Source organism: Notothenia rossii (genome assembly GCF_949606895.1).
Source record: "Notothenia rossii genome assembly, chromosome: 1".
Classification (NCBI taxonomy): Eukaryota; Metazoa; Chordata; class Actinopteri; order Perciformes; family Nototheniidae; genus Notothenia; species Notothenia rossii.
Window position 1 is genome coordinate 53,686,370 of NC_136912.1, and position 19,317 is coordinate 53,705,686.

The 19,317-nt window shown below is 40.7% G+C and overlaps 2 protein-coding genes across 4 annotated transcripts in view; one reads left to right on the forward strand and one right to left on the reverse strand.

Annotated features, from left to right (window-relative positions):
- patj (PATJ crumbs cell polarity complex component) overlaps positions 1–19,317 on the forward strand; it is a gene marked incomplete at its 5' end in the record, with an annotated part of 309,724 nt that overhangs the window by 234,523 nt on the left and 55,884 nt on the right. The window lies entirely within an intron of this gene.
- On the reverse strand, positions 2,507–4,228 carry LOC307034275 (uncharacterized protein). 3 transcript variants are annotated; one of them, XM_079673028.1, is made up of 4 exons: positions 4,112–4,228; positions 3,536–3,646; positions 3,089–3,243; positions 2,690–2,952 (listed from the first exon to the last, which is right to left on the reverse strand). In XM_079673028.1, the coding sequence occupies exons 1-4, from the start codon at positions 4,152–4,154 to the stop codon at positions 2,830–2,832; spliced, it is 432 nt and encodes a 143-aa protein (XP_079529154.1). In that variant the 5' UTR covers positions 4,155–4,228; the 3' UTR covers positions 2,690–2,829. The 3 variants fall into 3 exon arrangements, 1 of the variants encoding a protein (XP_079529154.1); XR_013806856.1 differs by lacking the exons at positions 2,690–2,952; positions 3,536–3,646 and adding an exon at positions 2,507–2,589 and having other exon boundaries at positions 4,112–4,199; XR_013806857.1 differs by lacking the exons at positions 2,690–2,952; positions 3,536–3,646; positions 4,112–4,228 and adding an exon at positions 2,507–2,589 and having other exon boundaries at positions 3,089–3,529.

The following is a 19,317-nucleotide window of genomic DNA, read 5'->3' on the forward strand; positions in this document are numbered from 1 at the left end:
CCACTTATTGTTATCTTTTAGCTTATTTTGTCAGAAATAAGTCTTCAAAATACTTCAACATATATGATTCAGTTGCCGAATAATAATTAACGTTAGCAGTGTAATTGTAACATAGCACGAGTAAAATATTCCCAGTTTTGAAAGGACTGCATTAGTTTTGCTCTGTGTTCCTTTACGCTTGAAACCGACTGCATTTGAATAAAAGACGCATTTCTGGCAGAAAACTGAGAAAGAAATTGCCGTTCTCAATATTATTGAATGAATGCCTTAAATTACTCTTGTATTTATATTACATGTATTATTGCTACTTTTACTAAAGTTAAGGATCGTAATACTTGTCATTATCTTATTAGGAGGCCTTATACACACATTAATATTCTACCATGTTTGCCTCTGTCTGCTTAGGAAGAAAGAATGACAACCCCATGAGGCCTGACTACATCCCCAGCCTGTTTGCGCACACGTCAGCTGGACAGTGGCAGAGAAGAATCTTTGCCACCAGCGGATTTGAGCATACTCAGCAGGTGAAAAGGAAACGGACTGAGACTTTGGTTCCTGATAGTGACCATGAGAATGTGGCACCTTCCAGCACCAGTGATGCCACTGAGCTTGACATCACCTTAGTTGAACAGGTAGAATGTGTGAAAGATGACCACAGTTACTCTCCAGCCATTCTTAGCTCAGGTATTGTGGAACCATGCTCAAATGCAGCCTGCCAAGCTACAGTCAAGGCATTGACAAACGAGTGTGCACGATTAAGAGCCGAGGTTAATTGTCTTAAGGACAAAGTTAATGTGCTTTCTTTCAATGAAGAAGCCTTCAAAGGAAATGATGAGATGATAAAGGAACTAACAGGCCTACCAAGCTATGCTAAAATGATGATTGTTTTTGGCTGGGTTTGTGAAAGCCGGTCCAAGACTGACTCCCTTTCATAGCTTTTTATTAACACTGATGAGAATGAGGCTTAACTTACCTTTATATTTTTTTGTTTATCTTTTCCATATGTCTAAGAGCAGTGTTGTCAGAATGTTCAACAATAATTTAGATGTCATGTATGTCAGACTGTTACAACTTATATTTTGGCCCTCAACAGATCAAATTCAGGTTAGTCTGCCCATGTGTTTCAGGGATAATTTTAGCAACTGCACTTCCATCATTGAGTGTTTTGAAATGTTTGTAGAGAAGCCAAAGAATTTAAGGGCACCTGCACAAACATACGTCCTATTACAAGCACCACAACACTGTAAAATATCAAATTGCTATAACACCACAGGGTGTTACATCCTTTGTGTCAAAGGGCTGGGGGGGACGCACAAGCGACAAGTACATTACAGAAATCTGCTCATATCTTGAGAAATTATCACCAGGAGATGTTGTTCTTGCTGATAGAGGCTTCAATGTGAAAGACACTGTAGGACTGTATAATGCAGAGTTGAAAATACCAGCATTCACCAAAGGCAAGCAGCAACTGCATCCACTGGAACTTGAATCCACAAGGGGACTCGCTGCCGTCAGGATCCATGTGGAAAGAGTCATTGGCCTGGTCAGGAACAAATACACCATCCTTTAGAGCACCATCCCGCTGTCTCTTTGCCAAGCAGCCACTCAAGGACAACCTACTTCCCTTGACAAGATGGTAACAGTTTGCTGTGCTCTTTGTAATGTCTGCCCATCTGTGGTACCCACTGAATAGATAGATACTATTTGTAAGTCACTTTTGATAAAAGCGTCAGCTAAATTAAACAAAATGCTTATTGGGTATTCCCTTTTCAATGTATGTTGGATCTTCTCTCTATTATCTTTACAATTAATACATTCAAATGTCCAGTTTTTAACTAATAAACATAACTTTTTCCAAGTATTTGTTCCTTGAGGTTTTTAAAATACTCCTACTGATACTACAATGCATCTGCAAGTATTAGATACAGTTATTTATTGCACAATCTACAGGGTATGAATATGTAAGCTTAATGAGTAAACAAAAACCTGGCCATGAAGACAAAAGAAAAAGACCAGTGTCTGACAAGAAGAGCTTATTTATTGTCAGCTTCTTAATGTCCCTCAGATGTTTTGTCAGAGGTTGCAGTGGGGGAGAAGCATGGCACAGTAAACCATTTACCCAACAACTCTGGTAGTATCCCCGTTTTAATGAAGTTTACCACCTTTAAATGGGCAACATAAAAAAATGCGCCATCAAACATGATGCGCTGTTTAAAAAGTTCTTGAGGTGTCCACACAACAAAATCACAGAACATTACCTCTGCGACATGCATTTGTGCCTGCACTTGATACATATAGCTGTGATTCAACTTTAGGCTCATCACACCTCCCTCAGGGACTGTCAGGCAGAACCGCAAGTCTTTGGTGCATTCAAGTAGACTGCGGTCTTTAGCACTGAAAGGACACTTAATTTCTAAAATGCCAGGCTCATGGCAAGCACAGGTCACGAGACCATCTGGGGATGCACCAATCCATGGCAGCTCTGGGTTGAGGATGAGCCCTGATGCTGCAACATTAATGTCTTCATGGTGATCTTGCATAGCCACAAGTTAAGACTTTTTGGCAGTGTCCTCGTTTTGTAAACCCCATCTGAGGAAAAGAACATGTTATTTTGGAAAAAAACTCATCACTTTAAAAAGTCCCTAAAATACTGTTATTAGAATGTTAATATCTTGTTTTAACCTCATAATATCTAGTTACTCAATTATTGTATTTATTCATGATGAAGTAGTGGAAAGAATGTATGATTTAGTCTTGCTGCATAAATGTATATATACCTGGTCGCTTCAGTGGAAAACTGAGAGGAGCGAGGATAGCAAACTCTTTGAATCAAAGACGAAGAGCTCTCTGTCTTGGCTGCCTCATGGAAGGATGACGCAGTAACTCTCCCTGCCTCTCAAACCAGACCCTCGACCTAGTCTGTTTCCTGGTCTTCTCCTCAACTAACAAACACTGAAAAAGAATTGAACTATCAAAAAAGCTGTAATTATCAGAAAGCAGTGAAGTTATTCTTAATACATTTAGTGATGTTTAGGATTTAGCATTGTGACATGCTTTTATTTTACCGTAAGCCATTTCTATTTCTTACCTGCTCTGGTGTGAGATTCAGCTCCTCAAAGACTTTGGCACCCTCCTCTAGCAGTGCAGGCAAATCCAGTACAAGTCTGCTGCTTTGATACAGACTGGTAAGGGGTGTTGGCAGATCCAGTTGTACAGTCTTTGGCGTGTATCTGTGGGAATGGCCTTCAATGACCGACAGGATAGCACTTTTCTTGGGCTTTGTCTCTTGTTCTTCACTTTGGTGGAGTTGTTCACAGAATAACATGAAATCATCAGCAGATGGTCTCATGTGCTGAAACAGGTCTTCGGTTTGAACTTGTTCTTTAATGGCGAAGATGTTAGACACCTCATCGTACTTCACCATTTTAGTGCTAGGCTGTGTCCATGTGCATGGCTTCTCTGTGCATGTCTGGTTTTCTCTCTTCTCAACAGCAGCCAAAACTCTAAACATAAGTGCTGCTGCGTGGGAACAAACCTCTCCTAACCCTGCCATGCATGTACAATGCGCCATCACCACTGTCCCGTCCTCCTGCACCACAATCCATTGAGATGTTGGTTTGCTGTTCAAAGCCTGGGAATGATTGACCTGTTAAGTGAAAAATGCAGTACATTAATTTTGTCATATAGAAGCTGAACTCTCTTGAGCTTGTACAAATGTAAGATTCAAAGGTTTATTGTAAAATACAATAGCTACAGCGCAGATTGGCATTTAATATCTGAAGTCCCAGGCTGCTCCAAAAGTAGGCTACAACATACAATATCCTTAAGACATAAAAAAACAAGTAAAGATAGAGCAACGCGAAATATAACAATAGTGCAAGTGACAGAGAATCGTGAAATAAACATGGACGTCTTGCTTACGTAGAAAAAAATAAGAATTAATTTGTCATTGAAAGAAGAGTATGTTGCTTTAAAACAATATAGCTAGCTGGAGTTATGATGTTAGCTAGAAATACCATTTTCTAGCAACTGGCTAGCAAGCTAACATCATCACTTTAGACATAAATACAACTATAATAACACGGTTTATGATTGTTGTTAAATGACTTACCTTCGCTGTGATCACATGTAGGTGTGTCTTCTCCACATGCCATATCTTGGTGTCGTTCACCCACCCAGCAACGGCGTATTAATATGCATCTGTGCTCTTAAAAGCCTTCAGGCTCTCTCCGGTGAATGGAGATGGATTGTGAATAAGATAAATATATATGTCGGGAAAAGTTAGTTTGCGAAGAAACTTAGCCGAATTCAATAAACAAAATACAGTTGGAGGTAACAAATAGGGATTGCATCCAATAATCGCCGTCTTTAACAAATATCTCTCTCTCTTTCCCGTTTAAATGCGCTGTGTTTGCTGCCATGACGAGTGTAAACAAACTGTCAGTCGGTCACAAAGATGGCGGCGGGCATTCCGGAAATGACGTACTTGGTACCCATGAATAGCCCTTGGTCTGGTTTAACGCTAGCTAGTTGTTGGAGCGTTGGAGCTAATGACTAACAATTATATATTATAAATATGCCACCAGTACAGTCAAAGTACAAGGAGTTCTTATCGGACGCCAATATAAAAAAAACAAGATCAGCAGAATACAGACACACTAAGGTAATGATAACTATGCTGTGTATATTTTATTTTATTAATTATATTGTATTCATTTATTTTTTTATGAATGCTCCTAATACTGTAAATATGCAGGGCAGGGTGGGATTACATAATAATAATAATAATAATAATAATAATAATAATAGCTCTAACATCTAGCTAACTAATGGACACATATGATAACTTAGTATTACTTCACTATCTTTGTGTTTTAGGAACCTGTTCTGAACCTGACATACATAAAGTGCCTTCTGTCAAGTAAGTCTTTGTGCATTAATACATGATCTTAATAGTCCAGACCTATACACTTCCCAGAGGTGTAAACAAAGTACACTATTCACAAGTGTTATAAAATAAACACTTAAAGTACACTGAAGTACAGTTTAAAATGAACTAACATTAAAGTGCACAAATGACATCTATTTTGAATTATCCTTTTTTACAAAAAGTACATTTTAAACATAGTTTCAATTAAGAAGTATACTTTTATACACTTTTGTATACTTATATTATATTTCTAATACACTAAAGTATACTATTTTTTTACCTGGGGTGTCATGCACATGTTATCTGTATTTGACAACCACCATAAATACAAATACACTTATCCCAAAAACAGAACAGATGCTATATGCCAGATCACAGCACATTAAAACATTTCCTAGTGCCTATTACAACAATAAATACTAGTACAATTGTCAATAGAGAAGCGCAGTGACGCGTCCTAAAACCCAGAAGTAAACTCCTTCCGGTTCCCTCGACAAAAATGCAATGCAATTTCTCCATAGGATTTTGGAAAATAGCTCGAAATAAGGTCTGTGGTTGACACATTTAAGAGACGGATCACGTTTTGTTCAGCCTGATAATATCCACATGTCTACCCTACTTTTATAATTTTCGAATCATAAATCTAGTCGCCAGAAGCAAAATGCTAACGTTATGCTATAAACGAACTACAGCAGAAAGGTATCTCACACTTAACTAGCAGCGTTCTTTGGACTTTAGTTAAGGCTGACAACAACAGTGTGGGGACCAATCAGTTGCTTCAACGTCACGCCAACTTAAGATCCATATTCAAAAATACAGATTCTAAATGGTACAAGTTGAAGCATTTGTTTGAACAGTTTGCAGGAGGCAGGTACTTGCTTTCAAACAGAACAGGGCAAGCAAACTTAGAGGGAGTGTTTACGTGTTCGGTGTAATGACCAGTGATGCAAGAGAAGAGAAGAAAAACTGAAGCCCTTAAAAGTCAAAAGTGTATAATATCGACCTGTAAATAATAATAAAAAACCTTGATTTATAACTTAACATCTCTGTCTCGTCTTGATCTGAGTATATTATAAAGAATAGCCAGTTAATTGAAGCATTATACAGTTCTGTTTTATATGAGTGTTGAGAGCTGTATCCATAAATCTCTTAATTTTGCCCTCAAAGTGCACCAGATTGATGCATTTAACTTCAATTTAAATTTAAAAAATCGTCCCCCCTAGAGGAAATGAGGTCCCCCCACAAATCAACAGGTTCATATGGATAGGATACTAGATAAGTTTGCACACTCATTATATATAATGATAACATATATGTTTCATTGCGGAGGACCCCCTATTTGGTGTGTCCCCCACTTATTAAACCAAAGTTACACCCTTGATAATATCTACCTGTAAATAATAATAAAAACCCTTGATTTATAACTTAACATCTCTGTCTCCTCTTGATCTGAGTATATTATAAAGAATAGCCAGTTAATTGAAGCATTATAGCACAAGCCTTTGTCAGATGGTATTACGCAGTTTTTTTTCTGCTTCGAGTTCTCTCTTTTTTCACCATACCTGTGTTTGCATCACTGCAATAAGAATTATTACTTCAGCATCAGTCGCTTCTGAGTCGGTTGTTATTTTGATTGTGGAAGGAGGGATATTGTCTAGCTGGTAGATGGTTGTGGCTCCTGCTGGGGCGCTGGGCAGTTGGTGGATGGTTTACTTTTGGGGTTTGGTGAGGTTTTACTGGGTGATGGTTGTGGGTTAGGCTGGAGCAGAAGGCTGCTGGTTGAAGGCCTTGGCTCAGTGAGTTGTGTTTTACTCGTGGCAGGTTGGGGTCGCTGCAGTGCTGTGGCTGTGAGGCTCTGGAGCTGCTCTTTCAGACCCAGGATGGTTTGATGTTTGAGGTGCAACTCCTCTTTTACTGCTGTTATTTCTTTCTTTAGAATGTCCCTGTCCTCCTGTAGGACAGTCACTTCTCCTCTTAGTTGTTGTATGTGTCGTGTTATTCAATAATACACGTGAGTCCAACTGTCACAATTACGTGTCTCTTTATTGGTAGCCCACATGCTAGCACACACCTAGCTCACATGCTCCGTTACCATAACATGTCGTCTCCCTATGACGTCACTAAACCGTGCCCGTAAGGCTTCACTACTATTGGCTAACACACACACACAGCACAATAACACCACATCTCCCTTTTTATGAATCAATGGGTAGACTGCCATGGTTGCATCCCTGCCGCTCTGCTCTGACGAGGAGTACATGGGGATGAGATGATGGCGATTACGCCGGACTGTCCCATGAGGTCCCTCAAGAATGTAGGAACGCGGCGTGTTGTGACTTCCCATAACCGTTCCACTCGCCTTCTGATCCGTGACCCAAACCTCTTTTCCCGGTGCAAGCCTCTCGAGACTTCTCACTCAATGACGCAGGTTGTACCGCTGTGCATCCTTTATTCTCCTCTCTCTTTCTCGCAGAACCACAGCCTTTCTGTCGGGAAGAGCAGGATCCAGCAGCGCTGGTAATGTTGGCAGCGTCATGCGAAGCCTCCTCCCCAACAGAAGTTGCGCAGGGCTATACCCGTTTTGAAGTGGGGTGGCTCCAGAGGTTGCGCTAGACATTTTTGCTGCCCGTCATTTTGACGGACACGATCGTAAAATGTCCGTCAAAATCCATTATTACCCGTCGGTCTGTACACAACTGACAGGGGGGGCGGAAGAGCATGCTCGTGAACTGTCAACGGGGGGGGGGCCTCGTGAAATATTAGGGCCGGTGTTATGCCGTGTTGTGCATGCCCACTGCACCTTGCGGGAGTGCGCCACAGCGTAAAGCATTAACTCCCAGATATTTCAATGATTTGTACGGCATAGTCAGGTCTGGGAACGACATAAGGGCATAACACCGGAGCCCTGCTGCGAGGAAACTTTGGCGCTGTTCTGAGTTTGTTCTAATCCGTCAAAATGACGGACTGCTTTCAGATTTTTCCGTCATTGTCAAAAGAATTCCGTCATAGACGGAATATATTCGGTTAACGCGACCTCTGGGTGGCTCTGTAAGCCAGCAGAGCCAGATATGGGTCTGCTGCTTTCTTAAAGACCCAGTGAAGTGCATGTTTTTGCAACAAAATGAAATGGCAGTTTCATTCCTTACATATCATTGTGCCTGTTCATGGCTAAAATAATTTGTAATAATTCATAATTAATGAATTAATGAATTATTAATTTTGCCGTCTGAGCCTAACGGAAGTTGCAGACTATAGTGGCTGTGACGTCACAAGATGTACCCAGTTGCGATTGTAAACATGGCGGAGACTTTGGAAAGTGATACTAGTGTGAGAGAAATGATTGATTTGGACAGCTTTTCGGACAGGATAGATGAGGAAAGTGATCAATTTGGTGCACTTTGAGGGCAACATTAAGAGATTTATGGATACAGCTCTCAACACTCATATGAAACATATATTTCAATAATCAAAAAACATTGGAATGATTTCTTAACCTATTTTATACAACTAATATTACATAGATGGAAATATTTGTTTACATAGATGACCAAACCCGCTGAGATAACTTAGGCTACAGTTTACCTCCCTGAGCTGACGTTATCTCTCTCAGTCCCACAGGAGAGCACTCTCCCTCTCCTTATTGTTGAAACAGCTAATCTCCGTTAGCTCCGAGCTAGCACCAGATGCTAACGACAACCCTGTAACTCTCTCAGTCTCTCTTTCTCTCTCTCTCGAATCGACCAGTGGCCTTTATTTATCATGATCAATCAAAGAATCTACGAAACAATGACACCAGCCAGGCTCACCTTCATCTTTTGGGAACAGAAACATCGCCACTTCGGCAGACTTGACATTACTACAGCCAGCGGCAATGCATCGTTTCCCCTGTGTTTTTCATCCCTCTTTCTACACTGTCGCCTCGATTGTCAGGTTTTCTCGATTGGCAATCACTTCCAGTCGACTCCGACACACTTTCCAGGAAAATACTAGCTCAAAAACGTTGAGAAATTCGACTTTGAAAAAGAGAAAAAATGAACAGTGGTGAATGTAAACAGTGCAGCGGCGTCCATCTCGTGAAGTCACGCAGTAGATCGCAAGCCACGCCCACGAAGGCGAAGGTCGACTGCAGATTTCCCCGGCAAATTCAAAACTCGTCAAATTCGTTGCTATTCCAACATCTTTTGATATGGGTTCCAATGGACAATTTTGGTCATTACTATATGTATTAGCATAACAGATCATGCACAGGTGCACACTTCACAGGGTCTTTAAGGAGACTCTTTACAGTCTTTACAGCCCGTTCTGCCTCACCGTTGCTCTGTGGATATTTCGGGCTGCTGGTGACGTGTTTAAATCCATACGACTCTGCAAACTCTTCAAATGCCCTTCCCGAGAACTGCGGCCCGTTGTCTGTGACCAGCGTCTCAGGGATACCATGTCGTGCAAAAATAGTTTTGAGATGGTGGATTACATCTGTTGATTTTGTGGGTGTCAGCAAAGCCATTTCCACTTACCTTGATGCACAATCCACTACCAGCCGATATGACTTGTTTCCCAGCATAAACAAGTCGGCACCCAGTTTCTGCCATGGTCGGCCTGGGTATTGTGTTGGCATCAGCGGCTCTTTGGGGTTCTGTCTCTCCTTGCTGCATGTCCGGCAGTTGAGAACCAACTCATTCAGCTGCTGACTTAGCCCTGGCCACCATACAGACTGTCGGGCACGCTCCCTACACTTCACCATTCCTTGGTGACCTTCATGTAGTCTGGCGAGCACATCATTTCTCATTGTTGCGGGGATGACGAGTCCGTCCCCCTTTAACAGTAGTCCGTCCTTTACAGTTATGAACGCTTGTTCCGCCAAGTATAACTTTATGGCTGGTTCGCTGTTGCTGTGTGCTGGCCATTTCTCTTCACACAGCTGCATCACTCTTCCGCACACACTGTCCTTTGCCAACTGCTCTTTTAGCTCTTCCAGGTAAGCTGTGCTTGCTGGCAAACTGTTGATAATCATGTCCACATAGATATTCGTGCTCTCGAGGAACTCTTTTTCATCTGGTGTGGAGTCTCTTTTCACAGGTGCACGTGACAGTGTCTCAGCCGTCCACAGGCTTTTCCCTGGCACATGTGTGATTGAGTAGGAATAACGCATCAGCCGCATCCGGAAACGTTGAATCCGTGGGGGAAGCGCATCCAATGCCTGAGATCCCAGGAGACTCAGTAGAGGTTTGTGATCTGTTTCCAGCTCAAAGCGTCTACCGATGAGAAAGTTGCGAAACCTTTCACAAGCCCAGGTTAAGCCAAAAGCTTCCTTTTCTACCTGTGCGTATCTCTGCTCCGTCTGTGTGAGAGAACGTGACATATAGGCTGCCGGTCTCCAATCCTCTTCCCATTTCTGCAGAAGCACACTCCCCAAGCCGTATGATGATGCGTGTGCTGAGACCTTGGTTTCTCTGTTTGTGTCATACATGGCTAGCACTGGTGGAGATATCAGAGAGTCTTTCAGATCTTGGAAGGCTCTAGCCTGATCGATGCCCCACAGCCAGCAGTTCTTTTTGGAGAGCAGGTCTCGAAGTGGCTTGTCTCGCTCTGCTTTCTGCGGTATGAACTTCCCCAGCTGGTTGACCATGCCGAGAAAGCTCCTCAGCTCGCTCACATTTTTCGGCTCTTCCATTTTCCTTACCGCCTCTGTCTTGCTCGGGTCTGGTCTAAGGCCACTAGCAGTGATCACATGTCCCAGGCAGGGCTCGAGCTTAAGGATGTCCCGTCGTCCCGGGGCCGAAAAAAATAGTGTCTGGGAGGATAAAAAATTATTTTGGGACGAGAGATGAACGGCGATGAAAATGAAACTGACTGCACGTTTTGTGTAGCACACAGTTATTAAACCTCCTTGTCAACATAAACGCACAAAACATTTAGCAACCCGCGAAATACACACACACACACACACACACACAATACGTAGCTACAGCTGTGCCGCTGGCTGTTAGCCAGTGCCCGCGAATTCCTGGCCTGTGTTAAATATGTTCTTTATTCTCGCGTCCAGGAGAGAAGCTTTAAAATGAGACTAAATGGAGTCTCTGAAAATATTCAAATGGGATACTTTAATTAAAAAAGGCGCGGTAGTGTTACAGACAGAATATTGTTCCGGCAGAAAACAGCTGTGATCTGGCTCTCCTGAGCAAGAAGAGAAGCCCCATCCCCCGTTCGGTGCCGTTATATATCCTCTGCTGGCTCCTCCCCGCCAGCCGGATCGCCTCGCTTCTAATGTCCGTTGTTGCATTTAAACAGAGGATTGGTACTTTTCACCTTCAACATATGCTTAACACGCCTTTTCTCCTCATATTCTCTTTCATCACTTTTCATGTAACACATTCTAAACGCTGTAATCAATACTCTAAAACATACAGAAAATGCTTCACGGCTGGTTTGGTTTCCGGTCATTCCAGATGTTGTCACATGCTACTCTCGTCTGTAAACAATAGTGTATTCAAATAAACTGTACTTTCATTTAATATTCAGCATAGTAGTATCTCGACATCTATAGTTGTAGTGTTAAATCAGTAGGTTTCGGTTTGCACCACTCCATGTCATTTCGCTACTCAATTCACCTCTTTAGGAAATCGTATATTAGCCACATGCTAAATGCTAACCGTAGATGAAGGATTTTCAGAATGAAAGCTTAACTGCTTGTGCACAAGAATTTCTGGTTTTTCAGTATAAAAGAGCGTTTAAACTGACGGTATGTTTAAGCTACATTATACCATCAAAACATTGATTTTAATTTCTAACAGTCCCTCCTTACACACCTAAAAGGTGTGTATAATACTGAAATCAATGAGTTCTTCATCTGAACTTCGCATTGTACATATCTCATATTACAAACATGCAATCAAAATGGAATGGTTCAATAGGCTTAACTTTACAAAAATACAAAATAAATTATTTGCCTGTGCTCAAACATAAAAGTTTTCCCTTGTGTATAACTTCTAGTGTTTGCATTCAATATCATTCTTCAAAATAGCAGCAATGGCTTGGTATCAGAACATTTCTTCCTCCCTCCTTTCACAGAAACCGTTCTCATACCCCGCTCAGTGTTAAGGCACTTGTTTTTACAAAGTGAAAAGAAACAAACCATTTTAGAATAGCAATGATTTATACAACATGAAATCTACCATATTAGAATAGTATAAAATAATAAAGTCAAATAAAATTGACTATCTTAGAATAGTTTAAAATGTATTGGAATAATAAAAATATACTATCTTGGAATAGTATGAAGTAAATTGAAATGGATTCAATCCATTTTAATTTTGCTCACTTCTTCACATGATATCATTTAAAGAATCACATCGGCTGGACATTCATTGATCAATCTCATTTCCGAACATCCATATCATTTAAACTAACTCATCATTGTCATCAACATCTGTATACGGGGGTGGGTCGTCTTGTTCTGCTAGCATTTGTAACTGTCTCCTCATGAGAAATGTACCCTCCCTCCTTTCATACCATTTAAGGTATGAAAGTAATATGTTCTCTAGAAGGGGCCGTTGTGCGTTCTACTCTGGGGTACGGCATTCTAGACAGTCATTTCTGGGAGAAGATTTTGGTCAGTTACAACGGTTGTAGAATTTCATCACTTAAAAGTTCCTATTCAGTAACTTTGGGTGGTCTGTTCTAATGCAGTGATAAAGTCCTTGAAATGGTGTGAGAACCGGTGGAATATCAATAACGCATTATACTAATTTATTTTCAATTATGGTCTACTTAAATAGCTATGCTAACCCCTTTTACAGTGTGTGGAACCTTGGGTGCCCGAGCATGTGATAATTACTCCCTCCTTTAACAAGGACTTTAAAACAAAAGTCATTTTATTTAATGGTTTGTAGTTCAATTCAGGAATTTACACTTATGGCAGATATGTTTCTCCTTTAAATAACATCTCTAAATGTCAGGTCATCTGGTGAATGGATGACCATTAGGAGCTGGTGGCGCTTGTCTTTTAAAACTCATACTCTGGTGCCGTGCGCTCCCTCTGAAGCTGCAAGTAAGATTTAAAACATCTGCAGGGTGGGTCGAGCGACCCCTTCTCCCTGAACGATGTTTGTTGTAACAAATATGCACCATCACAATGAGTGCTCCAAGGCCCTGCATGTATTGCTCCCAACTACATTAGTTTTAAAAAAATTAAACTTTGCTGTCGCTCTTTGCCCAGTGTCTTTTTAAAACTCTACATCTTGGACGAAAAACAACTGTTATTTCCACCTTAATCTTCCCTCCTGAGGTAATAACCATGCTACAATGGAGAAATCAATACTCTAGATTGGAATACTATCTTTGGCTTGGTACTAGCTCTACCTTTAACATTTTCCATACAAATAAAGATGTGTCTGCTTTTATAGAGTGGTTACTAAAACCATCCCTTTAAACTGTAGGTCTATACTGTAACAAATTAAATCTTCCCCAAATTCAAACATGAATAAAAATCTCTTAAAGAATAATTTGTTCATATGATGAAAAGATTGAATAATATGTTCTACCCTCAGTGTGTTTTTAGGGTTATTTAATAGTTTCCTCTTTCTTTCTTTATAAATTCACCAATTGATTAATTCATGGCTAATAAATATTTTTCTTTACGTATTTCTCGTTGGTGAATAAGTGTGTTTATGTGTAAACTCACTCACTCCCGTTTTCCTTCTCTCCCCCTCTGGTTGTCAAGCCACGACCCCCTCACGTTCTGCCATACCATCCCAACTCCTCCGTCCTTTCCTCTCCTCCGTCCACCTTCTCCTCAGTCCATCTGCTCTTAGATCCTTCCGCTGTAACTCTTTTCAGTGTCCCAACTGCTTTGCATTTCTTCTCCTCCTTTACAGTCTCTACTGGTTGCATGGAGGGCGTATTCCACTCTCATGTCCCACACTCTGCTCTTGTGCCCAAATCTTGTGGCTCAGCTTGGAACTTCATGTCCTGTGGGGGACCGATGAGAGTGTGCCTTTTTATGTCACCTGTAGTTCTGGATTCCTCAGGTGGAGATGGTTCAGCTCTGCTTCTCTGTCTGTTCGATGGAGAAGGAGGAGTCTTCCGTGGTGAGGTCTTTTGTCTGCTTGGAAGTTGTGGTCGTAGCGTTCTGACAGGCGGATAGATAGAGAGAGAGAGAGAGAGAGATCTCGGGACGCATTATCTATAGTTAATTCTAACACACTTGAGGTAAAAATAAATCCAACCTTTTCCACTCTATTTTCCTAATCATACTATCTATCTTAGTTGTTAAATGTCATCTAAACACAATTCATGTCTACTAATAATTTTACCATATCCCTAAACATTGCTTTCACCCACTGTAACATGTTTACTCCAATTAACTCTTTCAGGAAACTATCTTCTTTTATAAATTGAAATACCTACATGTTTCAAGCACCACATATTTCACACACTATAAAAGAACGTCTCCATATTTTCTCCATCACTTTAAATCTCACTGTTATCTAGAACCGTAGTAACTTTTGTGACTGGACATATCTGCAATGTCGCCACTATCTGCTGGGGAATCTTGTTCATAGAGTTTTTACATACAAAGCTGTACTTGTGGGTTAGTAGCCTGTGTCTAACAATCATTTTCAATAATTGTGCTCAGGTCACCGATCGGTTGTTCATAGCTTAACAGGGGGTGTTTCTGGTACTGACTAAAACATGGATCCAGTGTATTTAGAGATTCCCCTAATCTGTAAATCCCCATCATTTAAACCCATCTCATCATTTGATACAAGAACTGCATATAGGGGGGTGAATCATCTTGATTATAACCGCCTCACCTTTGGGAACGAGTATTTCTAACTCCTCCTTTTGTTGCTCAGCTGATCTTTTGGCTCTGGGGATAAGTGAAAGTCTGTGAAACACAGCTGGAGTCTTGTTAGTGATGTGGGCATTCTCTATGAGTGAACTAATGGTTCCATGTTTTACTTGATATTTTACTCCCCTTCCAACCAGAAAGGTGCCAAGTGTAATGAGCACAATCAACAATGCTATTCTGACTCTTATCCCTAGGGGACCCCACAATTGGTTTGGCTTTGTTCTGGTCATCATCTCTATTTTATCCCTGGTTGTGTCCGTTACAGAATTTAAATAATGAGTACAAAAATAACATAAAAAATTGGACTCTTTTTCAGATGTAAAACAAAAAATAGGTTTAGGTTAATGTACAATCTATAAAAATCTATAGACAATTTGTCTTTTGAGCTGTTTCTATCTTTATCTTATTTCTATTTATTGTTTTGTTCCAGCTCTGCCAAATCAGTCCTAACTCCCAATAATGTTCTGGAAGTTGCCAGTGAAGGGTGACAATGTGTGAGGTGGTGTCAATTTGCTCCTTTTTCTTTACCTTTAAACCGGAGCGCGTGTGAAGTTTGTTACAACTTTTCACGCTTCCGTCCACCGGGGATGAGCCCACTGTCTTTTGTGAACTTTCACCCTCACCCAATCACCTGGCCGAACAGGAGTCTCTTCTGGTGTCTCGTCTGGTATCTCTGTAGTTTTCCTAGCCTGCTGTGTAGACAAAACTTGGATAATATTACTCAGAGTTCTGACATATTCATCCACTTCTATTTGTCTAATATCTAAAACTGGACCACTCCCTCCTTGGAGAAGGCCCAAGCTTCGGCATACCTCTTGTTGTTATGAGACCTATTGTTGACTACATGTTATTATTTATTAACTACAATGTCACTGAAATCAACATATCTGTATAATCATGACACTCCCTCCTTTGAGCATAAAATGCTCAATTAATATTGCAATGATTACCCTATTCTGAACAGGACATGTAAAACCCATAACGTTGCATTAAATAAATATAACTTCTCCGTGTACCCACAAGGGGTACAAAAATATCGTATGATTTATGGTTTTCTGATGGTATAAATGCATATTCACAACAAAAAAAAAATCAGAAATTAGCACTTCTAATAGTTTACTTGTTTCAATAATGGCTTTTGTCATGGTATTATGCATCATCGTTGCTGCGAAAAACAATACCCCTGGTGTCGCTAATGCGTCTCAATAATTCTAGGATTAGAGGATTGGTTGACACTGCTGAACTAACATATGATAAAATAATCTTTCTCCAAACTGGAGGGAAAATATGAACTATTCTCACAGAGTGACCTGCATGAAGGGCTGGTGCCCCTCACTCAAATGAGATATTGCCTTACGCACTATACTATAAATCAGTAAAGTTACTCAAGAATAAATAAATAAAGACTGATTCTTGAAACTGTTGTAAAAACCCTACAACTTCTTCATCCAAGCTCTCAATCAGTGTTATGTTATTTAATCTGCAGCTCACGCCTTAAAACAGATACTTCAGACCGATTATAAAATTCTGTTTATGAGAAAAATGTAATCTGACTCCATAAATCACATAATTGTTTGATTAAAAACTGCACTTCTGGCTAACAATAAATGAAGTTCCCCTTTAAACACAGCCCCGGTCTTCTGACGGGGTCTATCTATGTACTGGCTGGAAAATGTTGGGCCAGTCTCTGTCGCTCCGTCACAGTTCTCCCACTAACAGTCACTCTAGTTCTGCTGGGTTCTTGTTGACTTCTTCACTGGTTTGAGACAAGCGACCCTATCGGACACCTCCCTTTGTAGCCAGACTTCACCACAGCAGAATCGAGTTTCTGTTTTCAGGTCTGGACAGCTTCACGTCAGGTGTATCGCCGCCCCTTGCATATTTTGGGTGGAAGCCCGTCTTCTTGACCTCACTAGTTGTGTGGACACAATAGTTTTCTTTGTGGGGGAACAACATCACTCGTAATGTATTTTCCTTCTCATAATTACAAAAATAGTCTGCTAAATGTTCTACTCTGCTACTTCTAATCTGTGGATGCTCTGTGTAAATGCAATATTCTACTCACTATCTTTTAAATAACATTCAACCTCTCCCTCCTGTGGTGACATGTGGCTCTATGTAGCTGGATTTCAAAATACTCTAGTGCTGAAGATGCATCACCTGATGGTCTGGTCCTCTAAGCTTCCTCATTGTTGTGGTTGATACCAGGCTGTCTGTGGCATTTGGTTCATGTTTGGAAATCCTGTACGTCTTTGACATCTCTGGGTTGCTTGGTATTTCATATCGTGGTAAATGAGATGTTGTCTCCATTCTTCAATGGGTATAGCGTCTAATGCCACCACATCTCCCAGGCTTGCCTGCACTGATTGGGGAAGGGCGTTAATTACCGCGTTCTTCCACAGCATTACGACAGACGGTGAAACGTCATGTCGTTCTCCAGTGCAGTCCTCCCACACTCCTTCACATCTCTTCAGGAAGGCATACATGTCTTCCCCCGGTTCTTTTCTCAGGCTGTTGAGGGCATGTAAACTCCGTGTTGTTGGGTAGATTTGACGAATGGCAGCCCAATACCTCGACCTGACTTTGTTGAAGAAAATGTAATCTGGAGAGTTGGTGCATTTGGCCTTGGAATCCACTGCTCTTGCCTCTAGTCTTCCTTCTATCCGTCCAAGCAGTGCCCTCATGTCTCCCAAGCACAGGTGGTCTTGGACTGTGTATTTCTCCAGATCATTCACCCACTTCTGACCTCCTTGTTTAAGTGGAGGTAGTTTTGCCGCTAATGCTTCCATGTCTCTGTGAGTCCATGATTGGTATTTCAATCCTCCTTCTCCAGCCGCTATCACCGGTAGCGTGAGTGTTGAGCAGTTCTTGAGTCTTCCAGCTTCAGTTACGGTTGTGCTGTCTGGAGAACCTTCGCCTTCTCTTCTCTTGAGTTGTGCTTCCATACGTTTGCTGAGGTCTTCCATCTTTCTGTTGAGCTCCTCTTCCATTCTTATGCCTAGTTCTTCCAATCTTCTGTTGAGCTCACCAGATAGGAGTCTTACCTCATACTCCAAGTCTTTGACACGTGTAGCTGTGGGGAGACCGTCCAACTCCAATACTCCTCCTAAAACACCTAGAGTTGGAGCTTGTATTGGGGGTTGAAAGAAACTGTATTCTTCTGTCATGTAGGGAGGAGGCGCATCTTTCAGGCTTGGAAGGAGCTTTGAAGGTTGGACTACTGGAGCTTCTTCTGTCTTTTCTTTCTTATCTTCCTTTGCTGTGAGCTCTGCTCCTTGAGCCACATACATGCTGTTTGTTGATTCTTGGCTGACATATTTTAGATGGAGTACCAGACTTGTAACTCTAGATTTTCTTTTTTCAGCTCTGTTTATAGCGCTTTTAGCAGGTTTGATCCATGCTTGTTGTTCTCGCAGGTATTTTCAATTTTCATGGTCAATTACTGCTTTTCTATGGGCTTTCGTTGGTGTTGGTTGATCATCAGCTGGATGCAGTCCTCTCGTTTGCCATTGTTCCAACAGTTTCTCCATGTGGTTCCATGTCTTTTGTCTAAGATTTGGAACTGTTATAGCATCTGATCTGATTTGTATCCTTCCCTTGATATCTGCTGTTGAGCCTGGCCCTGCGTCTAGTCTCAACTTAGTTTGTTTTGGTGACATGTTCTTTAATTATTTATTAACTTATCAAAGATGAAGCACTAATCTTCTGACTAGCACCTTCGTTGCTGTTCGTCAGAACTTTAAATCTTTTTTTTTTTTTTTTTGCTCAAGGTTTTTTTTTTTAAGTTTAAGTTAAAATATTAATAAAGTTAATTAATATATAAAAAATATGCAAAATTAAAATATGAAATGTTAAAATAAAGATGTACCGTGTATGGTTTTGACTTTGAAATGTGAATTTGGTTCAAATCCAAATCTCCTGTGTACAGTGCATACCGAAATGTATGAAATTATGCTAATGTCACCACTTGTGTTAGCTTCAATAAATTGGTGTTTGAAAAAGTATTATGTAAAGTTTCTTCTCTTATAATTAGAAACCACTTGCAATTCTGTCTTGGCGATCAAGCATGTGTTTATTTATAACACTTAAAATTATACTTCACAATGTTATGGTGTTTCTTCTATTTGGGTAATAATTCTGTACTACCACCAGAGTGCGCTATTTTAATTTCCAGCTTAATCCACTAGGGAATAGCTGTTGCAAAACTGGCTCGTTTTTAACAAGGAGAAACTTAGTTTCCTTAAAAATATCTTTAAAATAGGAAGAACATTACACTATGGTTACACAACACAGCACATCACAGCCAAAACACATTTGCAAACAAGAATATTCACAAAACCGCCAATACACATTTACCAGCAGAAGTACTTCCAATAGTTCTAACTCTAACAAGAAGTATGATGTTCTTTAGAAGATGGAATGCCTAGCCTCAGTGTGTTAAAGCAAACAGAGTACTTCAATTAGCATTTCATGAAATGGTGACTGCCGTGTGGCTCACTGTGAACATGAGGTCAAGACAAGATGGCAACTGGTTTTC

Bases quoted from the DNA above. Each gene is read 5' to 3' on its own strand.
- LOC307034275 (XM_079673028.1), bottom strand. From the start codon at position 4,154: ATGGCATGTGGAGAAGACACACCTACATGTGATCACAGCGAAG. The intron at 3,244-3,535 runs GTTTGTTCCCAC...CGGTCATTGAAG, and splicing joins GCATGGCAGGGTTAGGAGAG to GCCATTCCCACAGATACACG. The intron at 2,953-3,088 runs GTAAGAAATAGA...ATTCTTTTTCAG, and splicing joins TGAATCTCACACCAGAGCAG to TGTTTGTTAGTTGAGGAGAA.